At 28.4% G+C, this 24,596-nt stretch overlaps 2 protein-coding genes across 2 annotated transcripts in view; both read right to left on the bottom strand.

Moving 5' to 3' along the window:
- Positions 1-6,426, bottom strand: part of LOC113362977 (eukaryotic translation initiation factor 2 subunit 2-like) — an 8,941-nt gene extending 2,515 nt beyond the window's left edge. Inside the window, exons 1-5 of the mRNA XM_026605469.1 lie at positions 6,239-6,426; positions 4,346-4,544; positions 1,375-1,554; positions 886-1,099; positions 648-768 (exon numbers count right to left, since the gene is read on the bottom strand). Coding sequence (XP_026461254.1) covers positions 648-768; positions 886-1,099; positions 1,375-1,554; positions 4,346-4,544; positions 6,239-6,256 — 732 coding nt within the window. The 5' untranslated portion in view covers positions 6,257-6,426. The remainder of the gene's footprint in view (positions 1-647; positions 769-885; positions 1,100-1,374; positions 1,555-4,345; positions 4,545-6,238) is intronic.
- A 10,144-nt stretch (positions 6,427-16,570) lies between these two features.
- On the bottom strand, positions 16,571-19,544 carry LOC113364060 (neurocalcin homolog). Its single transcript, XM_026606518.1, has 3 exons — positions 19,267-19,544; positions 17,193-17,381; positions 16,571-16,801 (listed from the first exon to the last, which is right to left on the bottom strand). Exons 1-3 carry the CDS (start codon positions 19,453-19,455, stop codon positions 16,607-16,609), a joined length of 573 nt encoding a protein of 190 aa, XP_026462303.1. The 5' UTR covers positions 19,456-19,544; the 3' UTR covers positions 16,571-16,606.
- Positions 19,545-24,596: the final 5,052 nt, after the last annotated feature.

The following is a 24,596-nucleotide window of genomic DNA, read 5'->3' as shown; positions in this document are numbered from 1 at the left end:
GACTATATGTTCATTTTTCGCCAGAAGCGAAATTATAAAATATTTTTCAACCGAAAAACAATAAGATTGTCATTCGAAAGTGACAAATGAGTACAAGTCTTTGAGGTCCACGACGTGAAAAGCGCGGCTCGCGCTTGAAAAATATTTAATATCTTTCGATTGTAAAAAAAACCTCCAACAAATTGTAAAAAGAATTTTGTTGCAGAGAAAAAAAGAAAATATATTTCTTTTTTGGATCGATTCAATTCGGGTAAAGGCCGAGTAAAATCTTTGTAAATATTAAGGGTTGTTATTGTTAAGAAAATTGCAAAACAAAAAAAAAATTTTTAATCATTACAAAGTTCACTTCAATATGAGTGTAATAAAAAAAAATAATACTGATCGGATCAGCACATCCGGAGATAATTAATTTACCGCAGATGATGTTGTTCATAGAAATGAGCAAAAAATCCATATTTCAATCGTAAATATTTACGTCAAAAAATTTTTTTCAGCAAAATCCTGAAATACGTGTCAAATGATTTTATGAATAGTATCTGTAAACAAATTTTCAGACAATTCTAAAATGTCAAGGTTAAAAAGTGTCCGGTTTGTAAAAGAATGACCCATATATATATATATATATATATATATATTTGTTTCCTTCTCAAAACATTTTCAATTTGTTTTTGCTGGAAACGGCCTTTAATAATTAATTGACTGTTGCCGTCTACGGAACCACTGGTACCCAATTCAGCTAACAAGAAATCTAATAAATGTTTAGGTTGCCTAAAAACAAAATATTCAAATGTATAAACAAATATCTATAAAGTAACAAGCATATTACATCATTTGTAACATATAAAGTAACAATTACATAGCCCTAAGATAATTATTTCTATTTACCTATGCAGGGTTCTGCAAATATCAGTGAAATTAGCAAATGAAGTCTTCTTTGTTCCAATTTTCACAACTTGTGGAGGTCTCATTACAAACTTCTGCTTTTTGCCTGCTACCATATCAGGATTCTTGTCATGCATAATTTCAAAAACTCTATTTAGCAACTCGTCATATGTGTAATCACGATCAGAACCATGCCACGAGGTACTGCTCATTTCAACTAAAGCACAAAACTAATTAATATACAACAAATACATGATGTTAATGGTAATACATACAACTGAATAATTTGAGAGCACTTGGTAAATGATAAATGTATTTATCTTACCGGTTTCAAACTTGCCTTCCAAATCGGTGCAGCATGTTGTATTAAAATTATTATAGAAAAAAAAATTATTTTGAAATCACTGTAGGAATTTATCAAAACAAAAATCTGCTCCAAACTATGAATGTACCACAATTTTTTAAATTACATAGTAGTAGTGATCTATTTACCATTCTCTTTGTCCTCAGATTTCTGATCCTCTTCTGAAACCAGAACATCTAAATCCTTCTTCTTCTTCCTTTTCTTTTTCGTTTTTGAAAAGTCCATGTCCAGATCGAAATCATCATCGACAGGGGCCTCTTCGGGAGCTGCACCTGATTCGGCAGCATCATTAGCACCTTCTTTACTTTCTGAGAAAATAAAAATACTCATCAGCATTTATATGCATATTAAAAACCTGAAATAAAGTTTGATAATGAGTATAAGTAGTAAATATTAATGTCAGTTTATCTATAAAAGTATAAAACAAATATAAAAATACATTTTTAGACAAATTACAATGTATTTATTTATCTTTAGACAATTCCAGGCAACTTGCAACTGTTCCAGACAACTCGTAATTGTTAAAGACAACTTGCAACTGTTCCAGACAACTTATAATTGTTTAAGACAACTTGCAACATTTATTGATCTTCGGTCACTTCCAGATAACATGTAACTGTTCCAGACAACTTGCAACATTTATTGATCCTCAGACACCTCCATACAACTGTGCAACTGTTCCAGACTACTTGCAACTGTCTCATACCACTTGCAACCGTCTCATACCACTTGCAACCGTCTCATACCACTTGCAACCGTCTCATACCACTTGCAACCGTCTCATACCACTTGCAACCGTCTCATACCACTTGCAACCGTCTCATACCACTTGCAACCGTCTCAGACAACTTGCAACCGTCTCAGACAACTTGCAAAAGTCTCAGACAACTTGCAAAAGTCTCAGACAACTTGCAAAAGTCTCAGACAACTTGCAAAAGTCTCAGACAACTTGCAACTAGTCCATACAGCTTGCAATTCTGTCTGAGACAACTTGAAATTCTTTACCAGACAACTTGCAATTCTTTACCAGACAACTTGCAATTCTTTACCAGACAACTTGCAATTCTTTACCAGACAACTTGCAATTCTTTACCAGACAACTTGCAATTCTTTACCAGACAACTTGCAATTCTTTACCAGACAACTTGCAATTCTTTACCAGACAACTTGCAATTCTTTACCAGACAACTTGCAATCCTTTCAGACAATTTGCAATCCTTTCAAACAACTTGCAATCCTTTCAGACAACTTGCAATATCAATTTCAATGCTTCCAGACCAATTACAACACTTCCACCAGGCAGCTTACAGCATTTGAAGACCATTTACAATGCTTCCAGACCAATTTTACAACACTACCAAACAACTTATAACATTCCAGACCAATCAATTGTAGAGCCACTCGACATTTGTTTTTATAAACACAAAATACAAATCTTGAAAATAAAATCTTGCTATATTATAGAAAGAACAGCAAATTAAATTGTATATAATCAAAAATTGCAACAATTTCAGATCAATCAATTGAAACACTTTTAGACCAATTAAAACATTTTTGGACCGGTACAATATTTTTGGACCATTTGCAGCACTACCAGACTAGTAACAGCACTTTCATACCAATTACAGCACTATCAGACCAATTACAGGATTATTAGACTAGTTTCAGCACTTTCAGACCAATTATAGCACTATCAGAATCTGAAAGTTACAGCACTTTCAGATCAATTTCAAAATTCTCAAACTAATTGTGCACTTTCAGACCAATTGCAACATTTTCAGAATAATTACAACACTTTCAGTCCATTAAAAGCAACTATAAATAAACATTATTAATTACAACGATTCAAGACAACTTACAATGCTATCACTGCTGCACAACTTACAACACTTCCAGACAACTTACAACATTTTAAGACCACTTACTACACATCCAGACCAATCAATTGCAACACTATCAGACCGGTTACAGCACTATCAGACCAGTTATAGCACTATCAGACCAATTACAAGATTCTCAAATCAATTGCAACACTTTCAGAGTAATCATAGAACTTCCAAACCAATTACTACAAATTCAGACCAATTGCAACATTTTCAGAACAATTACAACACTTTCAGTTTGTTAAAAACAAATGTAAATATACATTTTTAGACTAATTACAACAATTCCAGACAACTTACAACGCTTCTAGACAAATTGTAATGCTTTCAGACTACTTGCACCGCTGCTACACAATCAAACCAATTACTACACATCCAGACCAATCAATTGCAAAACTTTCGGACCTGTTACAACATTTTCAGACCAATTTCAGCACTTTCAGACCAATTACAGCAATATCAGACCAGTTACAGCACTATCAGACCAATTACAAAATTCTCAAATCAATTGCAACACTTTCAGAGTAATCATAAAACCAACTTCAAACCAATTACTACAAATTGAGACCAATTGCAACATTTTCAGAACGATTACAACACTTTCAGTCCATTAAACAAGTATAAATATACATTTTTAGACTAATTACGATTCCAGACAACTTACAATTCTACTAAAAAAACTGCAAGGGTTTCAGACAACCTGCATCACTGCTGCACAACTTACAATGCTTCCAGACAACTTACAACATTTTAAAACCACTTACTACACATCCAGACCAATCAATTGCAACATTTTCAGACCAGTTATAGCACTTTCAGACCAGTTGCAGCACTTTCAGACCAATTACAAGATTCTTCACAAAACTTTCAAACAATTACTACAAATTCAGATCAATTGCAACATTTTCAGAACAATTAAAACACTTTCAGTTCGTTAAAAACAAATGTAAATATACATTTTTAGACTAATTACAACAATTCCAAACAACTTACAAGGCATCCAGACAAATTGTAATGCTTTCAGACAACTTGCACCACCGCTACACAACTTACAACGCTTCCAGACAACTTTTAAGAACAATTGCAACAATTCCAGACCAAACAAATGCAACACTTTCACCAATCACAACATTTTCATTACAATTGCAACACTTTCAAGCCATTAAATATAAATATAGATATAAATAAATTATATAAATATAAGTTATCTATTAACCTGGTAAGGCATTGTCCAACTCATCTAAATTAAAAGGCTTCTTTTTCTTTTTCTTTTTTTTCCCATCCAAATCAATATCGGGGATTTCTTCAACAGGTTCACTGGTTTCCATAGGGGTGCTGCTGTCATCTCCCAGCACTGCATCAATATCGAACGCTGTCTTCTTCTTTTTCTTCTTCTTGAGGGACAAGTCGAACATCTGGAAAAGGATAATTGATCTATAACTAAGAATAATGATAAGAAGATAATTATTGTGTGCATTGATGATGAATTAAATTCTGTTTTCTTGTTTTGCACATCAAAAGAAAAACTGACTGACACTTTTGCTAAACATACAATATACTTTTGGAAAGAACGGTGCTAATTAGAACATAGTGCAAAAATTTTAAAAACAACATCACAAAAGCACAAATAATATTTACAATAAGAAAATAGTTAAGATAACTCATTTACAATTATATTCAGACTTATTTTGTAAGATCTAAGCAGAATACACGATTTTATGCAAATATTGTTTATTAAATTAATGTATTGTTTTCAGTATTATTTTAACAGGTACTCATTTATTTATATTTATTGTCAACGAATCGAGAAGATCTGTTCAAACAATTTTCTAGTACATATGGCATATCAATATATGTACAAAAGGCATATCAATATTTATCATAAACTAAATAGCTGTTTTATTCACTTTTTTATGGTGATGGAATATTTATAATTTACAGTCCGCTTAATGTCTGATTAATCAAAGTAATCCTCACCATTATGAAAAATACTTATGATATAAAATAATACTTCTTATAGTGTTGTTATTGTACCGGTGCCTTACAAAATATAAAGGAAAGTTAAATTCCATAAAAAATCTGAAATACGGCCAAGAACAGTAAATGTAAATTCAAAGATACAAGCAAATTCTTCTGCATTTGAGTTATTTATTTCCTAGAATCTAATTTTTTGCAACTACAGCATTATATTGCTGTTACTTCAGGGATAAATCAAATGTTCATTGTTTATAGTTTATCGAAACCAAATAATTGAAAAGTCCAAAATCTACAAAATATGATAATGAAGTCGTGATGTATTTTGAAAATTTATAGAATATGTCTGTAAAGAAAATATCACAATGTTGCAAATGCTAAATGAATAATGTTCGTGTGTATATATGGATTTTAAATACAGCCCATTGTCTGTCTATAATAACTTTAAACATTTAAATAATCCACCATACTGTAACATCCAACACCTTGCCCCTCGAGCCCCAAAAATGACAGTACCTCGTGGTATTTTCCACCACAACAAATAAATTAAACAAAACCCCTCCAAAGCCACCTAGTGCACCCAAAATAAACAAACCGCACTCCATCATTCATCTACAACATTATATTGCTGTTACTTAAGGGATTACTTAAGTCAAATGTTGTTTATAGTTTATCAAAACCAAATAATTGAAAACTCCAAAATCTCCAAAATATATATAATGAAGTCGTGATGTATCTTGAAAATTTGTAGAATATATATCTGTAAAGGAAATACTATTACAATGTTGCAAATGCTAAATGAATAATGTTCGTGTGAATATATGGATTTTAAATGTAGCAACTTTTTTGTCTATAATAACTTTTCTGTCTATAATAACTTTAAACATTTAAATAATCCGCCATACTGTAACAACCAACACCTTGCCCCTTGAGCCCCAAAAATGACAGTACCTCGTGGTATTTTCCACCACAACAAATAAATTAAACAAAACGCCCCCAAAACCACCTTCTGTACCCAAAATAAACAAACCGCAATTCATATTTCCATTTTATTTTATTATTTTCCACGACTGCACATTCCACGAAAACGCATATAACCCCATTTTTGTCACCAAAAAATATTCTCAATACTTACTGCTTCTTCTTCTGTCATTTTTATTTTTACCAAAAGACTACAGTAGTTTATAAATAAAGACAATAAGTAACGAGAACACTGTAATTTATACACACATTTGTATTAAATATTGATAAAAATACATTTGTGATTGCATCAGCCAAAATGCTGAATTGGAAAAGGACACATAGAGGGACACACGCCGATTGTTGCAGGAAAACTGACAGTAGATAATGTACCATAGAGATAGTTTCTGATAGATGTACACTTATTTTGTCTATGGTTTTATGTAAGGGTGCTTCCAGATGCGTCCATTAATCATGTAAAGTTTTTAGGGGTAGTGGGGTTTGACAAAAAAAAAAACACAAAACTAGTGGGGTGTATGACATCATGCCTTAAGGCAAATTGCTGGAACTTCCCGTACCATAACAAAATGTTCGAGGAATATTAAATGTCGTTAATTAGATTATTATAAATTATTTATTTATAAATATTGTAACATTGTCTAATATTTATAAGAATTATATAAACTGAATTGCAAAGTTGAAATTATTTGTTTAAAGTATATTAGAACTTTAGTCAGAATTAAAAATAAAATCTGAATTATTTGGGATATACAAAAAAAAATTCTAAAAATAAAATGAAAAAAAAAATGAAATAATTCTTTTTTCCAAAATCAAATATTTTGTTAAAACAAGCAGAATGTTCTTTGAATCATTTAAATCGGACGCTTAGTTCTCTCAAAAACTGCCATTTTTTGCACATTTAGCTCCGTATCTTCGAAATGGCTGGGCCTGCTTTTGCCAAAATCTGATAAACACTTCTCCCAATCATTACTAATTGAATGTTTTTTAGAACATTCAAATCGGATGCTCCGTTCTCTCAAAAACTCGATTTTTATTTCCTGCACTCTTTGCTATTTTTCTCCGTAACTGCTAGACCTGCCTTTGCCAAAAACTAATCAGCTCATCTCCCTATCAATAGGAATTGAATGTTTTTTGAACCATTCAAATCGGTTGATCCGTGCGCCCAAAAACGTGACTGGAAATTTGTATCTATACATCTATACACACACACATCTATGTTTTCTGAGGTATGCCAAAATGTTCAGAAACCTTCAAAACGTCGAGAAATGTAAAAATTTTCAATTTCGATTTTCGGCATATTACAATAACTTACCATATGGGAAGTTAAATATCACGAGGGGGAGGGAGGGGTGTAGTAAAATATCACGTGCATTTATTTTTTTACCTAAATTTAAAAAAAAAATCCAAACATTTAAAAAAAAAATTCAATAATTTTACCATATACTCATACGACAGAAAACTTAAATATGAATATTATTTATTCATACATAATAGAATATTTTATTACATATTTTAATAATATAATGCAATTTTGAAGTAAAACTTTTTTGGGCGCGACTAGAGTGTAAATCCGTACAAATGCAACGGACGTGCGTTACGGCAGATAAGAGTCGATAAAATAAGAGTCGCGTGGCAGTGATTATTTAAAAAAAAAATCTAAACATTTTCAAAAAAAATCAACAATTTTATTCATACGACAGAAAACTTAAGTATGAATATTATTTATTCATACATAATAAAATATTTCATTAAATATTTTAATAATATAATACAATTTTGAAGTAAAACTTCTTTAGGCGCGACTAGGGTGTAAATCGGAACAAATGCAACGGAAGTGTGTTACGGCAGATAAGAGTCGATAAAATAAGAGTCGCGTGGCAGTGATTATTTTTAAAAAAATCTAAACATTTTCAAAAAAATTCAATAATTTTACCATATACTCATATGACAGAAAACTTGAATATGAATATTATTTATTCATACATAATAAAATATTTTATTAAATATTTTAATAATATAATACAATTCTGAAGTAAAACTTCTTTAGGCGCGACTAGGGTGTAAATCCGTACAAATGCAACGAAAGTGCGTTACGGCAGATAAGAGTCGAGTGCCAATGATTCGTCATTCGCTCTCGATTATATAATTTCTATACGGGTCTATTATGATTAGCCGTCCTGTATGTGAATAAAGATCTGTCGTTGTATGCGTAACGGCATCAACGTTGTATGCGTACCGATATCAACAAGCAAATCGGCATAGATAAATAAACATTTTAAAGTCACATCGTAGCACGAATCTTGATTTAATGAAAAATGCCTGAATCAGAAGAATATTTTACCTGTTCCATGAAAATAATAAAACAAATTAAACATTTGCGCTGTGTACTAAACGTAAGTTTTATTTGAGATTATAAATTATTACTCGTAGTTTCTATAAATCTTTGAAGTTATTAAAATAGAAAAGATTTTCTAGGCAAGACAGATATTACAGCTGTTCAAAGATAAGATTATATCGCAGGCAAAAAAGTGAAAAAAACAAGCAGTCAATGAATGTATGTTAATTTTAATTACATGAAATTCTACAAACACCAATATATGATGAGTAGAGTTGCAAAAACAATATTTGTTTAGGCGTTGTTTAACATAATCCACTATATGAACGAATATTATAGAATTTATTAATCAGCAATTACTTTATTTCTCTAATGAAGGTTTATTGTTTGTAAATGTTAAAGCAAACCGCGCGCATGTCAAAAACAGAATTCGTCGTGCGCGTTCGTGCAGTGGAGACGGGCCATAAGATTTTAACTTGATATTTATTATATGAACACGGGGTATTCTAATCCTAGACAATATAATAATCTAATATTGTCTAGGATTATATCAAAATTGAGTAACATGTGTTTAAAAAAGCATGAATATGAAAAATGTTCATTCAGGGTAAGTTATAGTAATCGCATAAAAATCAAAAATGAAAATTTTTATATATCTTTACGTTTCAAAGGTTTCTGAATATTTTGGCATACCTTAAAAAAATGGATGTGTGTGTGCGTGTATGTGCGGATACAAATTTTCATCGACGATTTCGGGAACACGGATGAAGCGATTTGAATAATTCAAAAAACATTCGATTCGTATTGATAAGGAGACGTGCTGATTAGTTTTTGGCGACGGCAGGTCTAACCGTTCTGAAGATATGGGGCAAAAAGTGCCAAAAACGTTAACTCAGTTTTTTAGAGAACGGAGCCTCCGATTTGAATAATTCAAATAACATTTTACTTGTATTAACAAGATGAAGAACTGGTCAAATTTTCATGTTGCCAGGTCTAGCGGTTTCGGAGATCTAGTAAAAAAAAAGTAAAAAAAATGCCAGTTGGCGGTCAAAAATGATCATTAGACATATGTACATCAAATTATCAGATATTTTATAGAGATTTTAACGATAAGTATAAATTTTGTTTACATTCCTATGGGTTCCGTACCAATGTTTATCCGTTAGGCGGCGACGCGGCGCTTACGCGCTTTGACATTTTGTCTATATGCAGTTAAAGCAGTACGATTGCTTTAAAAAAGTTCAGAATTTCCAAAATATGTCAAAATAAAGAAAACATTTAAAAAAAAAAAAAAATCAAAAAAAGTAATTTTTTGTCAATTTCATAGTTACTCAAAAATCTAATATTTTCGAAGTAATTTTTTTTCAAAAATGTTAATCGTTTTTAAAAAAATAATAATATTTGGTACGGAAAGTTCCAGCAATTTGCCTTAAGGCTAGATGCCATGCGCCCCACTAGTTTAAAACTCATTTTACTCAATTTAAATATAATAAATATCAAGTTCAAATCATGGACTATTATGAAATATTCAAAGACATCTATCCACGGATTTTTAAACAAAGTTTTTGCAGTTTTATTTTCATGAAATATTCAAAGGTAATTTTGAATATTGGCAAAAACTTTGTTTAAAAATCAGTGGATAGATATATGTTTGAATATTTCAAGAAAATAAAATCCGTGGATAGATATCTTTGAATATTTCATGAAAATAAAACAGCAATAACTTTGTTTAAATATCCGTGGATAAATATCTTTGAATATTTCACAGAAATAAAATCCGTGGGGATCTTTGAATCTTTCATGAAAATAAAACAGCAAAAACTTTGCCGTAAAAAGTCATGGACAAAAAAATGTGTATGTGTTTGACAAGTCTGATTTGAATGTAAAAGTTGCAATTTGATATCATTTTCAAATTGATAAAAATTCCACTCCACCCAGCAACCAAAATTTTCTTTGCACAGAATCATCATTTATATTTCTTTATAATTATTTCATCATTGCAAAACTTTTTCATCGTCTCCATTACTAATTCACAAATAGTTATTCCTGGTATCCTTTTGTCCTTATTATTCATGAAAATATCTTTTGCATGCTTTGAAATAAAAATAATGTATAAATCATGTTTTTTTATTTACTTAAATGATCATACATTTGAAACAATCACTCGATTACGTTTATATCACTGAAAATTCAAATACAGCATTATTACATATAGGGAAAAGGACTCGTTTATAATATTAAAGTACATTTTTGAATAAATATAAATGTGAAATATTTAATGCAAATTCTAATGAATTCTTTGTGAGAAATAGACTTTATATTATCGTTAATAAAATTTTTAACTAAGGCGTATTATTAGAAGCAAATAATAAGTAATAAATAAATGCATAAGTACGTTTGAATAAAGTTATAATATATATATATATATATATATATATATATTTATATATATAAATTTTAAAAAATTTTAGAAACTTTTATTTAGTACACAAATAAGAATTGATTATAGAAATATTTAAATGTATTTTTTTCCAAAATGTACTTTAATATTTTTTGATAACTTTGTTTTAATTGTATATATATATATATATATATATATATATATATATATATATATATATATATACAAATGCACATGTAACATCTAAATAACACTTGAAAAACGTCCACACGAGTAGAAATGAAAAAAACATTTATATATACATCAATTTATATATATATATATATATATATATATATATATATTATTTTATGTATATATAAACATTTATACATAAATTTACATCTCGGGTTCAAAACCATGTCTTTTAGCCCTTAATATCGCTTTAGCACAATACGATTACTCATTAAAACAAAATAAAGCAATAAATTGAATAATATATATCAAAACAAACCCATTAAAATAAATTAAAGTAGTTAAAAGAATACTACTTCAACAAACACAAAAAGAAGGAAGATGATAATTATTTTGACAACTTAAGGGAAGACGTTAGAAAATTATATTGAAGTGTTTTTTGAGGACTTGTGTAGAAGAATTTAGGAGACATTGGTGGACTTATTAGAAATATAAAGGATTAAATATGAATTATGAAGTATTTGTATATGTTTTTAGCAAAGTTTTGTACAGAACCTGGTAGAATGCCAAATTGTCCAGAATGATTTGTAAAAACCAAATTTTTGTCCAAATGTACAGTAACTTATAAGATTTTTATGATTAGTATGTTATAATGAACAACACAATTGTATTTAATACTGACTGGTACTTAATTATGTATTTATAAATTTATTTTGAAAGTATATTTGTAATTATTGCACATTTGACATTTGGTAAACTGCCAATTTGAATAAGTTATCAACAAAACTTAAAAAAAAAGTGCATAAATACCGCGATTTTTAAAATTCCATCAATAGTAAATATTGACACTGTATTAATTAAAAAATTAAATCTACTATTAATTACTACAAAGTAATATACAATAACTTTTCATTTAAAATCACTAAATTGATATTCAACTGTACCAGCACCAGCACCACCATTTTGTACAAAGTGAAGTTATCTACGAACTTATAAAAACGCTTCACAACAATGGCGCGAGTTTCAAAAATATATTTTCAACAACTTATTTTTTGCTATAAATTCAATAAGTAAACCTTTAAATATTAAGTTTTCATTAAAATGTCTTATAATTTGGAACATAACCAAACCAACATTTTGTACAACGCAAAAATATCATCTTTTCACAAAACAGTGCAGGACTTCACAATGACGCAATTTTTAAAAATTAACGTATACATATTAAACCATCATCATGATTCTCATTTTTATTTAATTCTATCTATTTCTAATAAATCCGTCGATGTCTCCAATCGAACAATATATTATTTATATTTAAGGATAGAATATTGAATTAGTTGTAAATTAATTAATTGCTATTTATATAGAATAGGATATTATAGAATCACTAATGCTTTGGAATTTTAGTTACGAGTAGAAATTGGATAAATGTTTTTTTATCGAGAAGCCATCGGGGTAGTAAAATCTTTGTATATATATGTAATTTTATATATATATATATAAAAGATGATTTAAATACATATTTTGTCTTAACATTTAGTAATTTTGATATATATATATATATATATATATATATATATATATATAATTGTAATATTTTAAAGTGTTCTAGCCTAAGAATATTAATTTTCATTTATCTAACTTATATTTAATATTTATATATAAGTTTATAAATTTATATATATATATATATATATATATATTATGTATGTATATATAAATTTATGGTATGACTAATATAATATGAATATCGACTGTCAATTCCAAATTTTGTGACATAAAACATCTTGTTATTTATCTTTATGTTTTGTTTTAAATACATGTTTATAGTTTCTTTAGATAGTGGATATTATTTATTATTATATTTTTTCTAAACTCCCTTAAAAATGTCTTTATTTTTTGTTTCAAATACAAAAATGAATAAAAATTCTGTAGAGTAAAAAGCTTTCAAAAACTTCTAATATCTCTAAATATATCAGCATAATTTAATTTTTTTTATAAAAACCGAAACGAGTGGCAGAAAATAAATGCCTTTTATAAACGTTATACTTCTACAAATACATCAAGAAACATACAACAGGCACAAAACACACTTTTGACTTCTCACAGATAAAAATTTAAATACTAAAAAGAATTTTGCAGAATCAATTTTTATAAAGATGATTCCACAAACAATAAATTCAAGAACACACACACAATTCACCATACTTTTTTCCATAAAACTTATCAATTTAGATTTAGATTAACAAAAAAAAAACCTATAAAAACTTAAAAAGTTTCAGTCGTTCGATACATTTGCATCCATACATACACTCATCTCTAAACTCTAATGTAAGTATAAAAACTTATAATTTTAAGTGTAAATTTTTAGTAAAACATTGTTAAATCTTGCAAATTTTGAATAATTAGAATGTGAACAAGTCTATAAAACAATTGTTTGTGTTTTAAATATATCCTGAAGACAGAGAGATCCAATATCCCCGAATAATGGCATATATAAATTGCGCCATTGCATTTTTACAGTTTAATGTCTTGTTGACTTCAAATAAACGTTTGAAGTCAACAAGACAATGGACAGTAAAGAGCGTTTTTAACAATAGTTGCAAAATGACGAGCGTTTTTATTATTCCTGCTAAAAAAAGCGATTCAGTGGAAAGTGGCTGTGTTAGAAGAAAACAGGGTTAACCATCTATCAAACAATTATAGAGAACTGACAAAAAATTTTGGCAAAAGTGATTTAGAAGACTACATACAGCAATTTCTTGATGTCTACTATTATGTTACAAAACACTTGAACGCTTTGGATTGGAAAAACATCACTTTTTACTCCGAAACCTTGCAAAAAGTTTAGTCTCAATTGAACACGAAATTAGATTTGTATTTTAGTAAGAAAATGTACGATGTCGTCAATGTTCTAAACAAGACTAAAATAGTTTTGTACATTACGAACGAGTTTATTTCTGAGCTAGAGAAAAAGTTCGATCAGAGAAAACAGAAGAAAAGCAAAGCAAAAAGTAATGCTGATGTATTATATAAAAAATCAGAAGCAATCCGTGAGAAGATCTTCCAGATTCTCGGTAACCTTCTCAAAAGCTACAATCATTCGAGCACCTTTGTCATAAAATTTGTTCACATCATCAAAAACACAGACATAAACTACCAGAACACATTGATACAAGGCGTGTTTCAAATCAAAGACAACTTTGACATCAATTCAATTGTTAGTATTCTCACCAAAGAAATTCTGGTCCTCGCCGAGAAAGAATCTAGTGGCGACAGCGTCAATTTGAAACAGATGATGAATTTTATAAATGATTTGGCAGTGGTGAGGCCCAAAGAAATGGTGGTAAAACAAAATTCTTTAAAGAAATATCCACCAAAGACCAAAATCTGTACAATGCTCATCCAGATATCATTTTTAAAATGACTGACCCTGCAATGAATTTGGTGGAAGCCAAGTTTCAGAAAATAATGAAGTCTAGTCTCAGCTATATTAGTGAAGATAGACACATGTATAAATAATTATATAAAGATTTAAGGGAGTTTTAAGGTCTAAAAAAATATAATGATAAATAAATTATCATTAGTTATTACTACAAAGTTGTAAATTAATATCAACAAATTTACAAAATAAAAAACATCAAACTAAAGTTTAAAAAAATATATAAAAATAAATAGTATTGACCCACATTAGCTTAAAATTATATTTTCTTCAAATTCTTAAGGTTTCATGAGCTTATTGAGTTGCTCTAGGGCCTAATAGTCAAAATTGAATACAAAATTATTGAATAGAAAAATGTGTGTGTGCATGGCTGTGTGTATGTGTAAGTAATACTTGAAAAAAAATGAATAATTATCTACAATTCCTAGTTATACTATAAATAGTACAATCGGCTAATGCAGTATCAAGTTAGTTCAATGTCACAAAATTTGTTTTTAATTCCTTCGAATAGTTTTTATACACTAAATAAATAAATACAAGCTTAATACAATACATGTATACAATTATCGCATATACATATAAATGTATCGCAGAAAAACACGCAGATGTCAAATTTACGTAACAAATACGTAACAGGAGAAACGATACAGATCCGTAATACAGTTTTATACATGTTGCAAGTGTTACGTTTATGAAACGTTTCGAACGCGTGAACAATAATATTCATAAAATTTATTATTATAATATAATAATATTTATAAATTTATATTTAATATTATAAATTTATCTTTGTTTGTCACATGAATGTAATACTGTGTCAAATGCAGGTTTTAAATTTTATAATTGAAAAAGGTTTATGAAATTATGAAGAAATATAAATGCTACTATTTTAACATAGCAACGTAACAAGAACGACACAAATGCGTTGTTTAGATCCAGTTACGTTGCAACTATGAAATCTGTCAAAAGTAATTAAAATACTACGTTTATCAGGTTTTGTTGCGTTCTTACGTTAAAACCTGTGTTATGTAATGTGTATTACATTTTCCCTAAGTTACGTAACCGTTACGTTCCTGGTTTCACTGCATATACATTTACACATACATACATTCATCATAATCCTATATGAATTTTAATTCATAATAAAAAGCTGAGTAATATTAATAATCCTTTTTATCGAAACAGCCATATTATCAATATTCAAATTAAAGATGTGTGCATCGTCAGTTATTTTTTATCCTTATTTAATAATAAATATATATTTTTAATCTAACCTAACTACAAGCAACTGTTTTTTTTATTTCAACTTCATTTTCTTTTCAACAGTTGTTTGAATAATTAGTAATTAATAATTAATAATTAATTTTTTAAGCGTCATTTTTTTCAACTCTGTTTATTGAAAAGATTCAATGGTGACATTGTGAAAGAGAAAATTTATTTAATTGTCTTTTTAGTTGTCGTAGGGGGATTGATTTGTTAAAATAAACTGGTAAAGGATACATTATAATAAAATTTATATATATATATATATATATATATATATATATATATATAAATATGGTTTAAAATTGATAGACAATATAAAAAATTAAACATTTGTCATTTTGTAACTGGTCTAATTATATTAGACTAACTATATTTAATAAATATGACAATATTAGTGATTTTTTTTATATAAGTAGTACAATAGGATAAGTATCCTTTACCAATTCATTTTAAAAAATTGCTTAAAACAAAGCAAACCGTTTGCTTCTTAATCTATAGTAATTTATTTCGACTAACTACTTTGGAATAATGTAGTCGAATAGGTAAATCGATAAAATCGAAACAACCTTTTTTATATTTAATAAATATTTTGACCAGTTTGTTATAAGATTTTATGTTTCTAGAGTTATAATAATAAACTTGATATAGGAAAGTTTCTGTTGATAGATTTTTTATAGCCATTTCACAACCTGAATGCAAATATTTTATATCTATGCTTTGAAATGAAAGTTGATATCACTACTGCATGATATCAGGTTGTAAGGATAAAGATAAAGGATATATATATATATATATATATATATATATATATATAATTATCTGTTGATAGAAATCCATTATTACTATTATAACTCTAACTACACTTTACCTTTTTATCATATTTTATATCTTATAATTTATCTTTTTACTGAGACTGTGGATCACATTGCAAAAGCCTCACAATGGAAGGATCACTCTTGGCTCCCTCGATGAACTCTTCAAGACTCAGTTTACCATCTTTGTTTCGATCCATCTGTCTGAATATTTTATCTGTCCGCTTTTCAGGGGTGCTTTCGTCTTCTGGCATCTTCATCACGCTGCCCACCATTTTGTAAATGGCCTGAATAAATGAATGAAAAATTGATGGAGGAAATATGTTATTTAGGGACTGTTTCTGTCGCATAATAGACCAATGTTATAGCAAGGCTATGTTATAAAGAACATTTCATACTAAATATTGACAAAAGCCATGTGGTTAGATAGAAAACCTAACCAGTCAAAAAAACAAGGTTAGATAACAGAGTCTTTCTGACCCAGCTTCATAACATGCAAGTGACATTGCAGTTTATGTGTGAAACTGCCTGAATGCATAACACTGACAGTATTCAGTATGATTCAATACCATAATGCATGAAAGTTGGAGCGCAACATGGCCTTGCCATAACATTTGTCTATTATGCTCGGTCCCTTATTTTAAATACCCATCGATCCTTAATCTTTATCTTTTATACCGTGACAATTTCCAGCATCTCCTGCCTGCTGATGTATCCATTTCCGTCCAGGTCGTACATGGAGAAGGCCCACTTCAGCTTCTGCTCCAGTTTACCCCTGGAGGTGACAGAGAGGGCGCAAAGGAATTCCCGGAAGTCGATTGTTCCGTCGCCATTTGCGTCGAATGTCCTGAACACGTGCTCCGCAAACTAATAAAGGATAGTTATATTTTAATAAGAACTTAAACAAAGGTATTTGTGCATCGAGTTTGTCTGTCTATTGGCAATATCCTTATATAAACTTGGACACAGGGCCGGTCCTGCCTTGCATGCGATGCATGCAAAAAATGCGGGCGCAAAGCCTTAGGGGGCGCCAAAACGAGTTTCGGAAATTAAATTTATAATATAATATTTATATTTTTTATATAAAATCTAGAATTATTTAAAATGCAGAATACTTAATAAATTATAATAAATAATTTACCTTAACTAGGGACACGGAGACACAAAAGGCATATTTATTTTGCAATGTGATATCAGTGGAAACAATTAACCGATTAATAATTCTGCAAATTAGTAAATAACAGCTCCGTTTATTGCTTAATCTACTTATTGATTTTTTTCTTTGTTTGAAGTTACTGTGGAATCGAAAAAGAAATTATCTAGTGTTCAATCCCATAAGTGCAAACCTGCAAAAGATTAAATTAATTGTTGGGTATTATTGACGAAAAATTGCGAGCTGATTTAGTTGAATCGGAACTTGTTAAAAAAATTATAAACAAATTATAAAAAATGCGGAGTCAGTGCTTAGAAAATGACTTGTTTATTCCGAGAAATTGAATTGTAACTTTTGCTTTTGTTGCAAATGTTTCGCATGTTGAACTTTGAATGTTGAAGACACGCGTGACACAAATATGAAAAATGGAAGCAAAATTTACTTTGAAACGAAAATTTTAAGGCTTGTTTTATACCTAGTGGAGTCCATACTCTAAATTTAATAATTATTGACTATACAGAAATAATACATATCAAATATTAAGTTTTTTTTCAATATTGTTCAAGAAATGTGTAATTTCTTTGCATTTTTTTTACTGATTTTTGAACAATACTTCTAAAATACGTTAAAAATTTAACTTTAAAACAACAAGCTGATATTCTGAATATGACGGCTCTTACGATATCAATAAGGAGAAGTTTACGACGCAATTTTGGATATTGTAAATAATGAAAAACTAAATTAAATTAAAATTTAAAAAATCCAACATGAAATACATGTGTCATGTTTGAATATTAAATGCTAGTTTTTTTTTAAATATTAATATTGCAGATACGTTAAAAATAATTGAAAATTTAAAAATACTTGATTATAATCAACAATCGCCTCGATTTTCTAAATAAATTTAAAATCAATATATTTTATACGCTTTTAGATTATATCTAATTTTTTGTGCACTAAATCCAGAATAATTAAAAATTAATTTATTTATTACACTTAATATTTTTGTTAAATTAAAGTTATAGAATTTAAGAAATGCATTTCAGAAATAGTATTTATTATTTTGATATCAAGATCTTTATATCAAAATAATAAATACTCTTACTGAAATGCATTTCTTAAATTCTATAACTTTAATCTAACAAAAATATTAATTCTTTTGCTATGGTAGTCGAACTTACATCCTTAACCAATTTACTACATATTGAATATTACTAAAATGTGAAATTTTAACAGGGATTGTTTTATTTATTGATATCGATAATAATAAATAAATTTCAAATCAATATACTTTATACCCTTCTAGATTATATCTAATTTTTTGTGTACTAAATCCAAAATAATTACGAATTAATTTTTAAAAAATATGTAAATATTTATGTAATTTTAATGATAAACTGTTAAAACGGTGAAAATTAATAGGGGGGGGGGCGCTAGAAAAAAAAGTTGCATGCGGGCGCTAAGGACCCCAGGACCGGCCCTGCTTGGACATACTTATAGACAATGCAATATTCTACTAATCTCTCTCAAACTTCCATCCAAGTCAACCAAACTGTTCAAAAACTACAGCAAATATACCATCTTCCACCATCCACTCACCTTACTAGCATCACCGTAAGGAAAAAAGTTTCCATAAATCTTCTTAAATTCTTCAACTGACAAATGTCCACTCGGGCAGTCTTTAAGGAATCCCTTGTACCATTCTTGTATTTCGGCATCCGAGAATTCCGTATTTTGTTTTAAATCCTCCAGAACTTCTGGTTTCAATTTACTATTCTGTTTCCCCATTTTGTAAAATATAGTTCAAACTTATCACTTAATTAATATTAATTAGTAACTATCACGATAATTAACTATCACACATAATAATATAAGAAGGAATGGTAATAAATAAATATATGTCTTTTGTTTAATTATAATAAATTATTTAATTACTTTATGAGTTCATCATTGTTATAGTTTTAATTAAAGTTGAATTTATTATTTATTAATATTTTAGTTTTAAACTTGCACCCAAGACGCACACCAGCGGGTCGCCATTTTGTATTTGAAAGAATTTTTAATTTATTTTATTTATTTATTTATATTAAATATAGGTGATCCGAGGAACTTGTAGATCTCTGCAAACACCTAAAAAATAAATAAAATTATTAATTACATTCATTAATTGATTTTTGTAATACTTATAATTATTATTAGGAATTGGAGCAGAAATCAATAATATGAATTGAATATTAAAAACAATATATTAACAAATATTTGTTAAAATTATATTATCTAAATTTCTATGAATGAAAAACCGTTGTTTTTTTTTAAATTAACTCAATTAATTAAATCAAATACTTAATTATTCATCACAAATATCAAATTATTATTAACATATTAATTATAAATTACTTTTCAGACAAATTGGTACAAAGTAAAAAAAACTTTTCCTTTAGATTGCAAAAATATATAACAAATAAATATAAACAATGTTGAGTATAAATTTTTACCTTTGATTAAATAATGTCTGAAAACATAAATACATTTTATACAACACGAGAACTGTCGAGATGATATATCATAGCCATTTGTTGTATATATATAAAGTAATTAACATTAATATAAATATTATTAATAATGTATTATATATATTTATATATTTTAATTATTTTAATAATTACAGATATGATTGCAACATTGACTCGACTCATATTTATAAATGAATATATATATATATATATATATATATATATATATATATAATATCCATTAATAAATACATCTTTACATCCAGATTTATATTTTATAAAGAAACATCATCGTCTTACAATTAAGTTTGATTTTTTCATTAAGCTCCTAACACTTAAATTTATACATTTATATCGAAGGACATGTTGTACATCGAAAGATTTAAAATAATTGTGCTCAGAAATTATATTTTGATAAAATAATAACATATATGCAGTAGAGTCCTGATGTAACAAATTGTAATGTAACATTTATTAGGTTTATGACCCGTTACTGCAACGCAACGTTACTTAGTTGTTACTTGTATTGAATTTATCGATATTTTGTAAAAAAATAATAATAAAGATAATATATCTAAATAAGAAACAAATGAGTACAGTATCTAATCAAGTTATTTTTAATCCAAATTCGATTTATATTTAATTTCAAATGGAATAATAAAAAATACTTAAAAGTTACGTCTGTGTTACTGTGATGTTGCACAGAACAATTCCTGCATCGACTCTACTGTATATATAAAATAAAACCTTTATTTATGACATTAACACAAAAATATTATTGGAAGCAATTATTTTCAGTGGCATATAAATAAAAAAAAATAATTATGGTGTTTCAGACGTTTCGACTTCAAATATGTGTCATCAACAAACATATTCATTATGTAATTAAACAAAGTATATTTTAAGTTTATAAAACTAACAAATGATTGTTTTAGGTTTTTGTTGTTATTGCAGACTTACAGAAGTGCGTTATGTTCAAATTTCAAGTTTGTAGTGCAAACTGTGTGTCCTGAAGAGCTCGTATGATTAAATATTAAATTTGAGTATTTATATATATAGCACATAATTTAAAAAGTCCTCTACACTTTCTCGTATTCAAAAAATATGACTCTTCCTCTGATAATTGTATTTGCATTGTAAATTATGACACATATCAGTTGTCGAAACGTCGAACAATTTTGCATCAATTCATTCCATCGACAAATAAATATCAATTGTTAACATTAATATTAAAAATTACATGCTATTAATATATTATATTTTATAATATTTCATTTATATATATATAGAATATCTTACATAGTTCTGTGCCCGTAACATTTACACATGGATATGATTTTTAAGATTAAAATCTTATTAATTAACAAAATATATGTATATAATATTTAATATCATGGATTTTTGTGCCTTAGGCCATTTTTAACTAATATTTAATATCTGTCGAGCCAAAAATAAATGATAAATAGTAAAAAATGTATTTTTAAACTATAGTTACGTGTTAGTATTAGTATATATAAAAACAACCATAAAAAATGAGGTAATTTGCCTCGTCTGATACAAAATAACTCTTGCTTTGCATTGCCCGTCACATCAGAGTGCCCAATTGCTTTTTTTCAATTCGTTAACGTTATGTTACATTGTTGTTACGTGTAATGATTTATCAGATATTATTAATACAGCGTTTTGCACTTAACTGCGAAAATATACTATCAAATTTTATAATAATTATAGTACAAATTGCCTATAGACATCACAGTGCCTAATTATGTAAATTTCGATCCAATTAACGATTTAAAATAATAAGAAAAATGAGGCGTTTGATGCAATCCCTCCTAAATTATACTGCGACGCATGATTTTTATTGCCGGTCACATCAGAGTGCCCAAACATTTATAAGAGTTACTTAATTGTTACATGTATTGAATTTAATAATTGTTTGCGATCAATAAAGCATTTTTCATAAATTGTTAAAATATTCTATCCAATTGAAAAAAAATAGTATGACGAGTTACCTATTGCCTATTACATCACAGTACTCATTTTTCTAAATCCTTGTATTGTTAATGAGTTTTTTATTATAAATATAAAAATATTAAAATGATTGGTAAATATAAAAAAAACGTGAAAACTATAGTAAAAATTAAATTAGAATGCATTTTGTTTTACCATTTATCATTTATCCCCAGCTCAACTCTAGATACCCATTAAAATTACAACTATGAGTATACTTTTATAAAAATTGTGCAGATTTTAGATTTTCCCTAAAAACGTCTCGGTCTACGACAAAACATTTATAAAGCAGCTAATTTACATTGTGATCCTTTTTTAACTAGTTTGTCAGAAAATAGGAAAATAGTGCTTTACTATTTTTTTAGAATATAGTGGTAAGAAGATATGATAGAGAGAGAGCTTCATAGAAAGAATCGACTCAGGAAAAATAAATGTTAGAGGTCTTCGAGAAGGAAAGAGAAAAATCTTCTCGAAATGAGAAGAATCATTTCAAAAAGAAAAGAACTTGCTAAAGAGAAAAAAAACCCGAAAGCAAGACCTTCTTGAAAAGGACAGAGAATTCTTAAGAAAAGCGTACTTCTCAAGAAGTAAGAGACCTCCTGGAGAAGATAAGGACCTTCTTGAGAAGAACATGACCTTTTTGAAAAGAAAAGGACCTTCTTGAGAAAAACAGGAACTTCTTGAGAAGAACAGGATCTTGAGAAAAACAGGATCTTGAGAAAAACAGGATCTTGAGAAAAACAGGAACTTCTCAAGAAGGAAAAGACCTCCTCAAGAAGATAAGGACCTTCTTGAAAATAAAAGGATCTTCCTGAGAAGAACAAGACCTTCTTGAAAAGAACGGGACCATCTTGAGAAAAACAAGATCTTGAGAAAAACAGGACCTTCTCAAGAAGGAAAAGACCTCTTCAAGAAGATAAGGACCTTCTTGAGAAGAACAGGACCTTCTTGAGAAGAACAGGATCTAGAGAAAAACAGGAACTTCTCAATAAGGAAAATACCTCCTTAAGAAGATAAGGACATTCTTGAGATGAACAGGACTTTCTTGAAAAGGAAAAGTCCTTCTTGAGAAGAACAAGACCGTCTTGAGAAGAACAGGACATTTTTAAGAAAAACAGGACCTTTTAAAGAAAAACGGGACCTTTTGAAAAGAACGGGACCTTCTTGAAAAGAACGGGACCTTCTTGAAAAGAACGGGACCTTCTTGAAAAGAACGGGACCTTCTTGAGAAGAACGGGACCTTCTTGAGAAGAACGGGACCTTCTTGAGAAGAACAGCACATTCTTAAGGAGAACAGGGCTTCCTTGAGAAAAACAAGATCTTGAAAAAAATAGGACCTTCCCAAGAAGGCGAAAATCTTGAGAAGAAAAAAACCTTCTCAAGAAGAAAACTACCCCATGAAGAAGGAAAATGACCTCCACAAAAGGAAACGGTCCTACTCAAAGAGGATAATACCTACTCAATTTAATGCTGATTTGTAATTGAAAACTTTACGTAAGGAAATTTTTGGGTCAGTGATAAAAATAATGATAAAATAATATTATGGACCTATTTTTACAAAAGTCAATTTTTTTTTTCTTATTCTCGACGAGTCGATGCTCTCTATGAAGTTGGCTACGAGTTGTGTTGCTGTCAGTCTCAGTTAGGGATATTTTTTGCTTTAAGAACAGGACGAATAAATATTAGAAAGTATTTTAATGAAAAATGATATTAATCTAAAAGTTATCATAAGAGTAAAAGAAAAAAAATGGCTAAAATGAGAGATTATAGGACAATTCTCCGATAAACTAGAAATGTTACAGCAACGCTATGTTTCGGTCCTTTTTTGTGAGAACGGGGCGTCCGATTTGAATGATTCAAAAAACATTCGAACCGTATTGATAGTTCGAATTAAAATTTAATTTAATAGCCAATAAGTCGAATAAAAATATGCAATAATTTAATAAAATACTAAATAAACTTATATACATAATAATTTATCTGCCTCATTGTCAGTTACAACACTAGATGTGGGCCATCATTCAGCAGAAGAAAATCTTCAAAATATAAAAATTTAATAATGATTCTGTGTATATTTGATTTTTATGTTTTAAAGAAATTCTTCTGGTGCATGATGAAATATATCCAAGGTCAAACTAGTAGAAATAAATTATTATGTATCTTTGTTCATGGTTTTTTATTTTACTAATTGGTTGTTTAACATGTTTCAACGTCAAAAAACCTTTCAAGATTACTAATCCCAATGAAAATTACTAACTATTCTATAATAATTCCAACTTAGTTTTCAAAACGACCAATAATTTTAAATTAACACATTAGTCCATAAATTGGTCCTTAGATATAACTTATATAATTAAAAACGTATATCATTAAAAAGTAATTAATACCGTCCTGTTCTTATTAGAG

This window comes from Ctenocephalides felis, unplaced genomic scaffold (assembly GCF_003426905.1).
Source record: "Ctenocephalides felis isolate EL2017-DRISC unplaced genomic scaffold, ASM342690v1 CF-g0.4_SCAFFOLD_00845, whole genome shotgun sequence".
Lineage (NCBI taxonomy): Eukaryota > Metazoa > Arthropoda > Insecta > Siphonaptera > Pulicidae > Ctenocephalides > Ctenocephalides felis.
This window is presented reverse-complemented; position numbering and strand designations above follow the sequence as displayed.